Raw genomic sequence first — 16,365 nt, 5'->3', positions numbered from 1 at the left:
GGAGCCAAATGTTACAGTCTCAGCCTGGACCTGGGCAAAACCAGAATTGTAACACTAAAATAAACTAAAGGAAAAAAAAAAGGAGGGCTGAGAACATGACTCAAGTGGTTGAAGGCCCTGAGTTCGAACCCTAGTACCACTAAAAAAAAAAGGTAAATGAAAAATAAAGTTATGTATCTAGTATGGCAGAGTATAAACATTCTATCTCTGTCTCTCTCTCTCTCTCACCCCCCCCCCCCACAAATGCATTCTTGACATGCTTTGTTCTGTGTTAGTGACAGAAAATTTCCTCCCAGTGGTTATAGATTTTTCCTCACTGCCAAGAAAACAAAAAGCAAGATTATTACTGACCCAGAAATAGGGAAATGAAAACTCAGAAAAGTGAGGGCTGAGTCCTGATAGAGACATTTCTGAGAGATATTTCTTGAGCCTTTACTTGAAGGGAGGAAGAAAAATGTTAAGGAATGAGATTATATTAGGGACCAAAAATGAATGTTTTGAATTGATTTAAAATTGAAATAAAGTTCACAAAAGAATGCATGTGTCGAAGAAATTTATTTTTACTACCATTATTTCTGGATCAGTGTTTATCAATTTGTTAACAAATAGTTGAAGAAAGATGTGGCAAGACAGGTTAATTCTATAAAGTTTGATTAAAGCAGTTATAGGAATATGTAGGCCGTACCTTGCACATATTTTTCTTACATAAATCTCTTCTGTGTTAGGAAATGGATGAGAGTTTGTTCAGATATTTGCAGGAAGCGTCATTACTTTCCCATTCTCGCCCCTCCTTGCTGAGAATAAAGATGCTTAACCATCTTTATTTTTATCTAATGTCATTTTAGAACAGGTTGGAGATCCTGAAAATAGATGAGATGTACTCTTTTAGATGGTGTCTGTTGTGTCTAATGCTCTATGAAAATACTGAGACAATTATAAAGAATTCAGAACACAGTCAGCTTTTTTGTAAAAATGGTTTTTGTGTGCTTTGTTTACGATGTCTATTTGTTTGGCCTAGGTTTAACTCAAGGAAATAACCTCAAGAGCAAATAGAATTGTTATATAATTCTTGCTCTTCACGAAGCAAAGTAAACAATTATTTCCAGTGGGAGCCACTAAAATGTCCACATACATTTCTGCTAAACTTCGATGAAGGCAGATGAGAGAAAACTCGAGTGCTCATGGAAAGCTGCAGGTGTTGTTGTAGTTGTGTGTATTTGTGTGTGTGTGTGTGTGTGTGTGTGTGTGTGTGTGTGTGTGCGCGCGCACTCGCGCTACTGGGGTCTGAACTCAGGGCTTCATCCTTGCTAGCCAGGTGCTCTAATATAGCCATGCCCCAGCCCAAAGGCAACAGTGTTTCACCAAGATAAAAAAATATGCATTTGAAATATTTATATATTGAATATCTAAATATAAGCATTATATTTAAATACTAATATATTGTTATAACATTTGCATATTTATATATTCAGTATTTATATATTAAATATTTATAAACTGGATATATAGTTATACATGTGTGTTATGCACAGACAAAATATCCCATCCCTATCCCATATCACTATAAAGTATGCAAATTACCAATAGCACCAAGGTTTTTTCAGGTTACACTGCTAACCGTGTCTGAAAAAAACACATCACGTGATGGTAGACTACTTCCATGTTATATATATGTGAGTATTTGATAACTTCTGAATACCTATTCCTTCAGTTTCTCGTGGATGCCATTTCTGATTCTGTGTTGGGCATTTCCCTCTTGCCTTTAGTATTGTCTGGCCATGTGACTGACTTTGGTAAATGAACATAGGAAGCAGCTTCGTCACATCTGGTAGTAAGCAGTAAGAGCATCTGTACACTGTGTCAGAACCTCCTGCTTCTGCCATGGGAACCTCCTCCCAACAAGCAGGGTCAATAGCCTTGCATTCCCGGAGCAAGAGCTCTGGACAGCCCAGGCTGTACCCCCATTCACTTCAGCCGTGAACCTGCACAAGTATTTCGCGTAAAGGAGAAGTCAACCTTTGTGGTTTTAGGGCATTAAGATTTGCAGGTTTGATTGTTACTATAGCACATTTTAGTCTACCCTAGAAAAATGCCATTTTCTTCTTTGTGTTGGGTGTGATAAATAATTGTAAGGATTCTACCTCCCAATATTGCATCATTGTTTATTACTGTCTTTTCCTTGCTCTGTTGACAGTAGTTATTTTTCTTAAATGATTTTTATTACCTTTAGGTAGTTGTACAGAGGGGTTTCAATTCAGTGTAACAATTCATGACTACAGTGCATCTTGATCACTAAACTGACCTCAATTGGGAAACCAAATGTTTTGAAATGGTTCCATGATCATGTCTAGATTTTAAGTAAATTTGTGACATGTACATTGTGAACCTACTTAGTCCTTCATTTTTAGCACATTCATACGTCAGTTGGTGGTTACTTATTAATTTCTATTCTTCACCCTCCTACAGAGAATGTGCAACATTTTTTAAATGAATTCTCATGATGCAAATGAGGGAAATGCTCATGAAGAAGAAAGTAATGGATTTTTGTTGTAAATAGGATGAAAGCAATGAAGAGGATGGGGGTGATGATGATGATGGTGGTGGTAGAAATTCTAAAAACCTGTTCTCTAAGATCATGTCCATTTAGAGTGGCCACAAGCCAGTATGGTTTCTGCTGGTAATGTACTCCCAACAGCTCTGGTGTCTGAAAATCTCCAAGTACACAGTTTAGCAGCGCTCTAGATTTTAAAGTTCTATAGAAATGAAAGGACTGGATAATGTGAAGGCCACTGAAGGATAAGATGGCATCAGTAGAAGAAAGCTCCATGGACACATTTTAGACATTAGTCATTTACTCGGTGCCTTCCTAAGTGAGAATTGTCAAACCTTCACCAACTGACATTCCATTGTCTTTCTATTGTTACTATGCCATATATTTCCATGTTCTGGCATCAGAAAACAGGTTGTAAAGTGAAAATGGCAGTGTCATTATAGATCTGAGTATCTTTAATTATTTTTTATGCCTAGTTTCTGATCATCAGGTGATGAGATTCTGATAATCAAGAGATCAGTTTGGCCATTACAGTCTCCTGAGCTTTCAATGTGTTCTCATAATGTTTCTAAGTTAGTGCTCAAAGAATTTAAGGTAGTCCATTTCTTTCGTACTAATGTTCGAATGCATTCATGTGAAATTGAATTACTGCTGCTGAATCTCAATAGAATACTTTGCAACTCTTGATATGTTCATGAGAAAATACCTTTCAGTCACTGAGGGATCTCTTCCTATTTAGTTTTACATGACACAAACATCTTGAAATGAGTAGTAAAAACTAGCCCAAATCGTAGAAGAGTAAAAATCAGAAATGAAAAATATCAGTGAGAATGAACAATAATTGTTAACATGGTTAACATGTTTGATTCTTATTACTTTGATAGGTATTTATTAAATAAGCATATTTTAGATCAAGAATATATAGAATACATAGTCCAAGAATATATAGTTGAAGTGCTGGGCACCAGTGGCTCACACCTGTAATCCTAGCTACTCAGGAGGCTGAGATCTGAAGTTTATGGTTCAAAGCCAGCCTGGGCAGGAAACTCCATGAGACTTTGGTCTCCAATAAACCACTAGAAAGCCAGAAATGGTGCTGTGGCTCAAGTTGTAGAGTGCTCACCTTGAGCTGAAGAGTGCAGGGACAGCGCCCAAGCCCAGAGTTCAAGCCCACGACCAACGAAAAAACAACAACAACAAAAACATATATATATATGTATGTATATATATATATATATATATATATATATATATATAGTTGAAAAAGCCCTCACATCACAGGTAGTGATAGATATCAATTATTCATGGATGCACGTGAATTTTGATTATAGCCTATGATAAAATTCCTTCCCAGTTAGCTATAAGTGGTAGATATAAAATAGAGACGAAATCAGTTCTTTACTAAGAACTAATGAAAGGACTATTGAGGACTACACAGAAAAAGATATTGGACTTGGAATCTGATATTTAATATAACATTTATCACATGTGTTTAATATTAGAACTAGTGAGGATTTTACCTCCATATCTACAGTAGATCCTTAGAGAACTTTCTTCTGAAAATAAGTTAGGTGGAACTTTTATGATTTGGTTCTTTGGGGTGAAGGGTGTTTAATCTTGGATATTTAAAATATATAAAAATAGTAATTACCAATTGGTACGAATATTGACAATGAATTTCAGTCCGATCCAGGAAAGAACAGTGTCTGTGAACTATTTAGTTGCATGGTGATGGTTATGGATAAGTTTGTGCAATATAATTTCTCACCTTCCAAATGCATCTAATACTTTTCTTCCAGTGAGAGTATGAATAACACATGTGGAATGTGTGGCACATTTAATGGCATGGGGTATGAATAAAGGAATTTTAGGTATTATAATTCCTAAGTAAGCCCAGACCTGACAAGAAGTTGCAGATGCATGTGACCATGTAGAGCATTTGAGAAGTAGAAGAGCTGGGGCTGGAAATGCCTTCTAGTGAAGAACTATAGAAAGTCTGAAGAAGATGAGAAGGTGGCTCTTATAAAGGTCATTATTTGGAAGTTGTCTTGGCAAAATACAAATATCTTTTCATGGGGATACAATTGTTTTTTATTCCAGTTGTTCCTAATTTCAGTGATCATCCAATGTCAGTACTGGATCGTAGCTCTGCTGGGATTACACTCAGTTATCTCATTGCTGAATGTATCCATGTTTTCCTGAAGTGTTTCAGCAACATTCCTGATTGCAGATAACGAATCCTTTTTTCTTTTCCTGTCTCATTATCCTAAATTTGCCTTTGGTCTGTCTGCTTGCTGCAGGTGGAGACCATAGGTGATGCGTACTGTGTCGCCGCGGGACTCCACAGGAAAAGCCTGTGCCACGCCAAGCCCATTGCTCTGATGGCCTTGAAGATGATGGAGCTGTCGGAAGAGGTGCTCACTCCTGATGGAAGACCTATTCAGGTAAGCCAGCAATCTGTGAGCCTTCAGTGTACCTTTCTTGGTATTACTGTAATTCCTAAGTCTAGATGAGTCAGGTGCTTATGAATGAACAGAGAACAACCAGGGACAACTCAGAAACCTAGGAAAACGAGAAATGGGATGTGGTCCAACACAGACGAGGTATGCAGAAGGCAGCTTCCTATACTGAATGTCTATGTCTAGGTGTTGCCCATGAAGCTTGGGAACTGAGTTCTAAGATAGTTTCCTGTGGCAGAACTTGCAGCTCAGAGACACGTAGGAAACTTTGATAACCGTGGACACATCTGGTGTGCTGTGCTCCTTTTGGTACCTGTGAGCCTCTGCATTGTGGGGCTCCAAACATACATTCACTGGGGGACACAGAAGGAATGCACAAATTGTTTTCCTGTTACTGTGAAGAGACACGGGTTGGTCATCTGACACTGAAGTGCTACAGGATCCTGGAATAGGTAAGTCAAAGGAATTCATCTCGAACGGCATCTAAGTGAGAGCGCAGCTGAGGCTGCAGTACATTAGAGGAAAACATTTGATGAATTGGAAAAGTGACTTTTGATTAGTGGGAAAAGGGTAGATGTTTCAGGAAATGGTCTGCAAGACAACTGTCTTTCCACGTGGAAAATAAATTGGAAGTGCTTCTCTACTTGAATCAATCAATAAATCAATCCTAGCTGGGTTTCATGGTGAAAAGCCCACACAATGGGGAAAAATAGATACTATAGTCAATGAATTTTCTGATGGTAAATTAATGTGTGCATGCATATGTTTAGGTGTAATTAATAAATGTAAATTAATGTGTGCATGCATATGTTTATGTGTAATTAGTAAATTTCTATAATCAGTGTATGTAGGGTAGGGAAGGTGATTTTTGTGGACTAAGCCCCAAATTTGCAGATCTCAAAGCAGTGTACATTTTACCACGTCAAAGTGAAAACTTTTCTGTTTGTAAAAGAACACCTAAGGCAGTCAGCAACCCCAAAACCAACAGGTTCTTTCCAGAACATACCACCAAAGTTATCTTTGCTTCATTAATCTTCTCAGTAATCTCATCACTACAAGAGATTAACATTGAGACATAGTGTTTCTGTCTACTGATAGTAGTTTGGCGTACGTCTCAATGTCTATCAATGCCATCGTTGAAGAACACCAGGGATTTTCTTTTTCCTTAAAGATTGCTGGTTAACTGCTATGAGTTGCCTAAGAGGGTTAATTGTTTTATTTCCACTCATACATACTACGTCCCCTGACTCATTGTATCCTGTCCCTCTCTCTCCCTTATTCTTTCTCTCCTCTCCCCTTCCTAAAACAATCTCAGCATTCTCTTTTCATACAGTCCTCTACCGGACTTTGGCCATACTCACTCTCATTCTCCGTCTCCACTGGCCTTCCCTGCACGCCACTGGGTACCCCCCCTTCCAAATGGAGCCTGTTATACTTTCCTGGCATTCATTTTTTCCTGAGTATATTAATTGTACAAAGATGGTTCACCATGGGATTTTACAGGTGCCATGTGTAATACTTCAGGCAGATGGAGGTCTGTTGCTCTCTTATACTGTCTCCCACTTGCACACCTCCTCTCGGTGAGATTCCTTCTACACAGACACAGTGAGTTCCAGTTTTACTTGTTCTTGGTAATTCTCTTTCCTCTTTCACTCCCTTTTGGAAAAGTCCAGTAGTTTCCTTACTGCTGCTTTCGCCAGTGAGGTTCTTGGTACACACAAGATTATCACAGTGGTAATTTTCATGATAGCCTCAACTGTAGATAAGCCACCATACACAATAGAATATGATACATATTTTGTTTCTTTTCAATGTTTTATTATCTTTAGGTAGTTGTACAAAGGACTCGCTGTTGAACAAAGCAGTTTGTGAATACCACGCATCTTGATCGATGCCACCCCTTTTAACATTCTCATCCACCCCTTCTCTCATTCTTTTTAATTTTGTAGGGTACATGTTGATTCTTTGCATTTTCCCCCTTTCTCTTCTTCATTTGTTCATCTCTTTGCCCTTGGCCCCACCCCCATCCCTTTTGACTACCTGCTTTCTTTTACATTGATGAACTTTGACTCTGCCTTTTTTGAGGAATTACACTATTTGAATCCTCCCTTGAGTCTACCACGTTTCCATTAATATATTTGTATATAATTGTAAACCACCCAATGTATGTACTTTCCTCAGTATACCGTGCAGCTACAAAACCTAACCTCAGCTACTGATATTATGTGGATTGCAGGTCAAAAACATGGATTCATCATTGAAGAATTCTATAGTTTGATTCTATTTACTTAAAGTTTGAAAAGACGAAATTGGTTATAAAATGCCATTTGGAGACGTATAAAGGGAGGCAAATCCAGCATAACATGGATCATTTTCCCCCCTTTTATTCATGTGTCTATAACATGTTCATATTTCACAATCTCAAAAAGCAGAGTTTTTTGACTACTTTTGCCAGTGATGAAAATAGCAAAAGATGGAGCATCAAAAAGAAAAATTTAGATTAAGTTCCCTCAGGGTATAATTACTGAAGTATTGAAGTATAGGATTGGCAGTTCATTCACCACCAGAAAAACAAAATCTACAGAAACGCTGTCTCATATCTACTGTGGACTGTAGCCGGCCGAATGATATCACTTCTGAAATCATATAGCTTACCCTTGGAAAGCCTTTTTGTTTGGGATTGTTTTCTTTATTTTGGATTTTACCTGCTAGGAGTTAAAATATTTAAAATTGATGGCAGTATTGTCAAACAAACTTAAATGACCAGAACCAGAAAATCATGTTTTTCTGTGTGGCTCATCAATATTTTCATTTGTGAAATGGAACATGAGCTCTATCTCATGAATCAGATCGTCTTATTAAATCAGAAGAGGAAATGTCCGCACAGAGTTAATCAGATTGCAGAAAGAGAATTCAAAATAATAAAACCACCTTAATAATTTTAGCTTCATTACTAATTTATAGTATTTGCATGGCTTGGGATTCTGTTTTGGCATATTGATTGATTTCGAAATACCCTCTAGCTTGGCGCCATGGGAACATTTCTAAACCTACAGAGAATCTTCCATTATGAAATATGTGGGCATTGTAATAAGTTCATTATGTGGCCAGTTGATTTTCTTACCTCAAATTAGATAAATTTTATGCTGTTCAATATGTAAACTACTTTAGTTGCAATAATAATACCCAAAACCTTTGAAATCAAACTTTCAGGTTTTGTCAGACAAATTATTTTGTCTGGCTTTTATTGACCTCTGGGAACTGGGAGCCACATGAGGCCATTTTAATTGATTGGCAGTGATTTTTTAATGTCTTCAACTCATCAATTGTAAAACTGATGTTTTTAAATTCATGCTTTTACATTTTAATAGTAACCAAGGAATGTAGCATCTCAGTCTATAAACACAGAAGCAAATTATTTGTCAATAGATTCTCTAATGACTCTCAGAATAGTTCTAGACAGTATCCAGAAAGCATTCATAAATGTAGCTATGCAATAAATTAAGAAAAATTAGTTCACAGTGGTTTGAATTGGGGCTGCTTTGAAAAATGAAATAATTTTTTCCACACTTGAGGCATATTCTTCTGGATGAAAATATGGAAATTCTGCTATTACAGCTATACATTTTTATTTTCCCCTAGAGGGAGAAATAGTCAAAAGAGTAAAATTGGATTTCTATTCTTCCTTTCATGAGCTAGCTGTATTGTGATTTCACTAGAAAATGGTATGACTTTGTGCTTTTTAATCTTATAAAGCTAATCTTGCTAAGAATTTCACTGAAGTTTTTAGTGCTTAGAGTTGAACTTATACTAATCTTTAACCACTTTTTGATCATAACAAATATTTCTTATTGTTTGTGTTTTATTCTTTAACAAAATGTCGATGAAGAAAAGGAAACTGGCTTGAGGATTCACTAGAAAATATGATTAAGGGTATGTTAGAAAAGCAAGTGACATTTTCTCCATTTAAGGCTTTTGAAGAATAATGAGTGTATCTAAAAATCTAAGTTTTAATTCTGGGCTTCGGGTTTTTTTTTTTTAGTGTTTTCATAAAATGTCATTGTATACACATAGAAATGCCAAATTCCTTCAGCAATTCAAGGAATAGTACATTTTATATAATGAGGCAATTATAAGGAGAATGTAAAGTAGAATTCAAACACAATGCGTAATCATGTAATACTAATGTGTTTAACCATCTCAATTGCAAATCAGGGAAATGTTAGGATTTGTTTTTGTTCTAACTGCCTAGCTTACAAACAGGAATATTAATGTACAATTTACATGGATTTGTAACACATTAAAATGTTCCTTAAACCTCAACTGCTTCTAATGAGCTTATAGGATTTTTTGAGATTATGAAATGATTATTATTCTCCCAATTAATTTTTTAATTGTTGTTGCTATTTGAAAAAGGAATCTAATGCTAGTTCAAAATTTGAAGGGATTTTCCCTTGGCAAATATTACGGTATTTAATTAACCCCATGGGATTATGGTTTCAGATTGTAGTTAGAAAAGCTAATTATTTGATAAGTTAATTTTTTATGACTCTTTGGTTATTATTTGTTGGTAAAATTCTAATTGGTACCTCAGTATTTTAAGTTTGTTTTCTATTTTTATTGATGCATATAATTTTATAGAGGGGTTTCTTAGTAATATTTTCATGTATGTGTATGACACATTTTGATCAAACATTCCTCCCTCTATTGCTCTTTATTTTCCCCTAACTCCCCTCTGTTGAACAATATTAGTGGGTTTCCTTATACTATGTCCACCTTGACATGTGCATACTTATGTGAGATGCTCTGTATCTAAATCCTACATCTAAGGAGAAAAACTTAAGGGGACAAGAATTACATAGGTGGTACACGAACACACTATCAAGATATAAAGCCACATTAAATGTCTCATGTTTATACATCAGACACATTTTCATTTGCTTTTAATCTCCTAGAGAATGTGTTGCATCTTATTGCAGATTTTGTAAATGACTATTCCACTGTGGTAATAACATACAGAAATGATGTATAATATTAGTCATGAATATTGTGGTTGAATGTGTTTTTTTTTAACATATCTGTTTTGTATAGTGAGTTTATTTGGCACTAGAAATGTGTATATATCTATTTTAACATGATTATACATAAAATATTTGTTCACTGAGAGTTTAACAGGAGCTTAGCTATGATACATCATTTCAGTCATTGCGTCCTTTAAATTCATAGACCTTCATTCTATGTACTGTCTACAGATTGTTCTAATTCTCTAGTCTTCCATTCATATAAAAATCATTTGTTAAATTCACTCACTTCCTATTTAATGCCAGTTATAGAAGCCTACAGTTTCATGACATTTTAGTTTTATTTATATCCTTGAAGATACGATCCACAGTGATTTTAGACTCTTTGATAAAAAGTTAATTCTCTACATTATCTATTCCTTTACTCGATTTTTAACCATGATACCTATCCCCTGTATGTCTAATTTTTATTTTTATCTCAGTGCTAGACATTGTGTATAAAATATTATAAGAAATCATTTAGATTTTAGAGAAATGCTGTGTGTGTATTATGGGCAAAAAGGACTCTCAGAAGGCATTCTATTTTAGACTTATCCCTGTTTTTTTTGTTTGTTTGTTTTTTGTTGGTGTGGGGCTGAAACTTGGGACCTTGGCACTATCCATGAGCCTCTTTGTGCTCAAGGCTAGCCGTCTACCACTTTGAGCCTCAGCGCCACTTCCAGTTTTAGAGTGGAGATCAGAGTCTCACGAGGACTTTTCTGCTTGGTCTGGCTTCCATCAGTGATCCTCAGATCTCAGTCTCCTGAGTAGCTAGGATTATAGGTGTGAGTCACTGAAGCCTGGCTTATCTCTGGGTTTTTATGTTATCTTTATACCTATGGTAGTACCTTTTGGGCTGTTGTCTCTAAGGAGGATTTACTAAGGTCTTCCCTTGGTGTTTTTTGGATTTCACTGCTCACCTTGCTCTTTCAGTGTTATCTAAAGTGCCGCTCTTTCTGGTCATTTCTGTAGTAGGATCCCCAAATATGTACTGCTCATCCATTCCCAAGCTCAGTGTATCCCGAATCTTGGTGCCATAAATTTTCATTCCTTGTTAGAAGACTTTCTGTTGTTAGACATGGAAGTTCAAAGTGATGTATATTTTTTCATAAGAGATTAATTACTAACAATTCACTCAGACATTTATGTCCATATTCAACCTAAGTCACAGATGAAGCTGTCTTTAAGTAGAAAGAACAGAAGTTCTTTGTGAGTAAGTTGTCTAGTGTGGAATAAATGACATCTGTTGAAACATAGAGCCGCATGCAGACCGGCCACTGTTTGAAATGCTTTCATGTTGTACGTTATTGAAGTCTTTCTAACAGTAACGCTACAGGAATTATTACAGGGGAAGTATTGTTACCATTTCCACTTTGAAAAGGAAGAAAACACTTGTTAAGCATCCCTGTACTCTGCAGACATTGAATGAGCGCATGTTAAAATGCATGTCAATTTTCTGTTGCCTTTACTATTTCATTAAGTTAGACTTTTCATAGTTTTAGTCTTTAAGAAAGTTAAATTCATTTTAGATGTTCCTTTTAAGAAAATGAGAGGTCTTCCACCCAAATGATCAATGTTGTGTGTGTGCATGTGTGTGCGCTGCTCTTGGGCTTGAACTCAAGGCTTGGACACACTGTCCCTGAGCTTTTTTTTAGCTCAAGGCTAATATTCTACCACTTGAGCCACAGCTCCACTTCTGGCTTTTTGATTGTTGATTGGAGATGAGAATCTCACAGATTTTCCTGCTAGGTCAGGCTCCAAATTGCAATCCTCACATCCCAGCTTTCTTAGTAGCTACGATTACAGGTGTGAGCCACTGGTACCCAGTTTCAAAATAATTATATTTTTTAAGATTAGATTCAATTACCTGAGGAAAACAAGTGAACTTTGTCCTATCATTATTGTGAAAATTGCAATCATTAGGCAGGTGAGGTCTGGAAGACTATAAATTGTGTTGCACAGTTATTTTTCTCTATTTCCCACTGCTTGTCATTTGTTGTAGATTGTGATACAAAAACTACGTACTTAAAAGTATGGTGTTCATGTTATTCCATAGGGTATTCTTTGAATATAATTATTATTTCATATTCTGCTTGCTATAGACATGGAGCAAAGTATTACTTTAGTTATAGAGTAACTTACCTGGCATGAGGTTCCATGGCTGAGTTTATTAGACAGAACATTATCCCTTAAGATGTCAGCATAATGGTTCAATGCAGGGTGTGTGTGTCAGTGTGACAGAATTCCACTGCTGGCTTATTTCAGCTATTATCTTTAATAATGTGTAATTTGTGTTGCAGACTCTCAATCTTTTTCTTTTTCTCCCCCCCCCCCCCTTTTTTTGATGTGTGTGTTAGTCTTGGGGTTTGGACTCAGGACCTGAGTGCTGTTCCTGAGCTTCTTTTTTTCTACACTAGTGCTTTACCACTTGAGTGACAGCTCAATTTCTAGCTTTTTTTTTTGTAGCTTATTGGTGATTAAGAGTCTCACAACTTGAATGCCCAGGCTAGCTTTGGACCGTGATCCTCAGATCTCAGCCTCCTGTGTGGCTAGGATTACAGGCATGAGCCACTGGCACCTGGTTTCAATCATTTTTAATGTATGAAAAAAATAGGGTGCTTTATCGAATATACACATTTCTAACAATGCAGGCTTTGTTATGGTATTTGTCAAGCAGATTCTAGGCAGTCCTTTTGTGAAGGTATTTATATGTTTATCCTACAGGAAAAAAGTAATAGCCAACAGTTAGAAAGAACAGAACCCAGAAAATGCATGGAGCTCCAGGTTAAGGTATATATAAAGTCCCCCAAATAAAATGGCTTGGCTTCATTTATTTTTCACTTCTTTTAGTAGAGATCTCACTCTCTCTCTCTCTCCCCCTCTCTCCCCTCCCCCCCCCCCCCCCCCCAGTCATTGGGGCATGAACTCTAGTCTGGGCATGGTCCATGAGCTCTTCTTTGCTTAAGGCTAGCATTCTACCACTTAACCCACTGTGCCACTTCTGGCTTTGTGTTGTGATTCATTGGAGAGAAGAGTCTTGGGGACTTGACTGCCCAGGCTAGCTTTGAACCACCATCGTCAGATCTCAGCCTCCTGAGTAGGTAGGATTACAGGCATGAGCCACCAGCACTTGGAGAGATTTATATTCTTTAGTACAGAGGGACACGGTTTAAATCATTGATAAAATTACTCTATTAAATACTACCATTGTGTTAGTAAATGCTTTTAAGGAAGCTATAGTCTATTGTATTTATTTAGCCTGTCTCCAGGGACTGTGTCTGCCAGCAGTTCTGTGACAGTGCTCTAAGATGAAGCTTAGAATTGTATGAGTCACAGCATTCATTTTTAGTTGGTTTTCCTGTGGCATGCTATTCTGCAGCCTCTGAGCATGTAGGCGGCTTCTGATTTTTTCTTTTATTTACCTGAGGTTATGTAAAGAATAAGACTCTCTATTGACCACTGCTTGTTCCTAGCGGGATGAGATCTCACCAGCCTATTGTGGGAGGTTAGAATCACTTTTTTAGAATATGGTCTCTTTCTTTGGCCTTATTGAGAAGAGACCTTTTATCTTTCACTGCCAGTTTAACCCAGTCTCTTTTAAGCCTATTATGCAATCTGCTAACATTAGTATCTTGATCTTACAGTACAGAAAAGAAATAAGGTTTAAGATATGTATTATGTGCACTTTTATCACCCTGTTGACTTAGATCTTAGTTTTATATTTGGTATTCTTTCTTGCAATCCCACATTTTGTCCCAACGAAAAGTTTAGAAAACTATTTTGAGGTAACAAAAATTTCAAAATATAAAATGATCCCTACAAACTCGCATATAGAAGATAATCAAAATCCCCTATAACTGGCAGGTGCTGGTGGTGGCTCACGCCTGTCATCCTGTCTACTCAGGAGGCTGAGATCTGAGGATTGCAGTTCAAAGCCAGTCTGGGCAGGAAAGCCCTTGAGACTCTTATCTCCAAATAACTACAAACAAGCTAGATGTAGAGCTGTAGCTCAAGTGGTAGAGTACTAACCTTGAGCAAAAAAGCTCAGGAACAATGCTCAGGCCGAGTTCAAGCACCAGGACTGCCTTCCCCCCCCAAAAAATCCTAAATAATTTACCAGATTTGCATTTCATATCTATCCTATGTCTTTATAAATATACAAACATGTACAAATATAAAGTATGGTCTTGAGATGTAGGTGCTTTGAAAAATTGAAGTTCACTCAATATTGGGACATCATGAGACAGTGTACCAAAGGTATGAATTCATCCTCAATATAAGGAAAAGACTTGGTTGGTGCTGCGTTTTTCATTGTTAGGAACTCACTTTGATTTTGTGTTCTCCTGCAGTTGGATTTTCATGCTTCTGAGGGGCAACTCTCAAATCACCGGAGTTACAAATGTGCTACTAATAATTCAGTGTCACAAGTGCTTCTGAGAGTTTGTTCTCCTTCCCATTGCTGTCACTTCAGGCCTTGGGTAATTGTTTGGGTCATCGCTACATTGTTCTTATTTGAAATGTAGTCTCCTAGCAACTCTAGCCTTTTCCTAATGACCGAAATGATGTCAGTATATCTGTATTGGTTCTTAATTGCTCCCGAAATTGTCACCTTGTGTGCACATGTTACCAGATTAAATTTACATATAGATTCAAATCTAAGAAATGATTCTGCATTTTTGTTTTTGCCAGTCCTGGGTCTTGAACTCAGGGCTTGGGCACTGTCCCTGAGCTTCTTTTGTTGGAGGTTAGCACTCTACTGCTTGAGCCTCAGCACTAATTCCAGCCTTTTCTGTTTATGTATTACTGAGGAATCAAATCCAGGGCTTCATGCATGCTAGGCAAGCACTCTACCACTAAACCACATTCCCAGCCAATGATTCTGCTTTATCACTTGCGTTTAATGTGTTTGTTCAAAGGTTAAACCATTAAAAACAAAGAATTTAGGCCAGATGCTGGTGGCTCAAGCTTGTAATCCCAGATACTCAGGAGGCTGAGAGCTGAGCATCATAGCTTGAAACCAGTCTGAGCAAAAAGATCTGTGATACTCTTCCAAAAAGCTAGAATAGGAACCATGGGTCTTGAGAAAACAAAAACACCTCAGGAACAGAGCCCAGTCCCTGAGTTCAAGACCCAGGACAAAAAACACCCCAAACCAACTAGAATTTAGTAACGCCAAATTAATTCAGAGCAGGCTGGGGGAAAAATGGTAATTTTGAAAACAATGTCTGAAATGTATGCAAATAATTTCTAGTGGGAGACTTGTTGAAGTTGAAGAAAAAAGGGATTATTATTATTATTATTGTTCAGTCATGGGGCTTGAACCACAGGGCCTGGGCTCTGTCCCTGATCTCTTTTGTTCAAGGCTAGCACCCTACCACTTTGAGCTACAGTGCACTTCTGGTTTGTGTTTTTTGGGGGAGAATGGTGGTGGTGGTATTTAAGTAGAAATAAGAATCTCATGGACTTTCCTGCCCAAGCTGGTTTTGAACTGCTTTGATGGCCAAATGACTAGTCCATTGGAACACAGATCTGGAGTGTCAACGGGGTATACCAGAGTAGTATTTTGGAGGAAGCTAGCTGTTTCAACTCAGATGAAGCCTGTTTCACCATGAATCTGACTTGCCAAGAGGGACTTTTAGTCATTTGTTCCACAAGTGCTTGTAGAATGCTGACTGTTTTCTTAACTGTTGGCTAAGTATTAGGAAAGCTGGGGGTGAGCACACTAGACATGGCCACCAACAGCTAAGCATCACAATCTGTGGAACTGACAACAAATTTGGGAAGTTGGACCCAGACATACATTCCCTCAAAACTATTTCTGTCCTCATGTTGGAAGATATTAAAAATATTTGGCAGAATCCTAAGTTCTTTGTAGAGAAAATAGTCAACATAGTGTTGTTTATATTCAGATCTATATTATGTTGTTGCCTGGACGCGCATGTGGATGTGTGTGTCTCTCTGTGTGTATCTGTGTGTGTCTCTGTGTGTTTTGGAACCAGAGCTTGGACTCAGGGTCTTCTGATCTCACTTGACTTTTTCACTTATGGCTAGTGCACTCTACCACCTTATCCATGCTTCTAGTCTAGCATTTATCTGGTTAACTGGAGATGGAGAATCATGGATTTTTCTCCAGATCTCAATCTCCTAAGTAGCTAGGATTATAGGTGTGAACCAGTGGTGCCTGGCTATATTTTCTACATTTTTAAAGGAAGTAGAATTGGAAGCCAACTATATTTATGATCATTTAATTTACATAAAAACTATTTTTTCAGAGTATTTTTATATGCAGATTTGA

At 37.3% G+C, this 16,365-nt stretch overlaps 1 protein-coding gene across 1 annotated transcript in view; it reads left to right on the top strand.

Moving 5' to 3' along the window:
• The window catches only part of LOC122104166 (guanylate cyclase soluble subunit alpha-2), an 81,523-nt gene that overhangs the window by 11,058 nt on the left and 54,100 nt on the right, over window positions 1-16,365 (top strand). The window contains exon 2 of the mRNA XM_042674870.1: window positions 4,852-4,995. Coding sequence (XP_042530804.1) covers window positions 4,852-4,995 — 144 coding nt within the window. The remainder of the gene's footprint in view (window positions 1-4,851; window positions 4,996-16,365) is intronic.

Source organism: Dipodomys spectabilis, unplaced genomic scaffold (assembly GCF_019054845.1).
Source record: "Dipodomys spectabilis isolate Male_0828 unplaced genomic scaffold, ASM1905484v1 ptg000023l, whole genome shotgun sequence".
Lineage (NCBI taxonomy): Eukaryota > Metazoa > Chordata > Mammalia > Rodentia > Heteromyidae > Dipodomys > Dipodomys spectabilis.
Note: the sequence above shows the minus strand (reverse complement) of the source record. Positions and strands in the feature narration are given on the sequence as shown.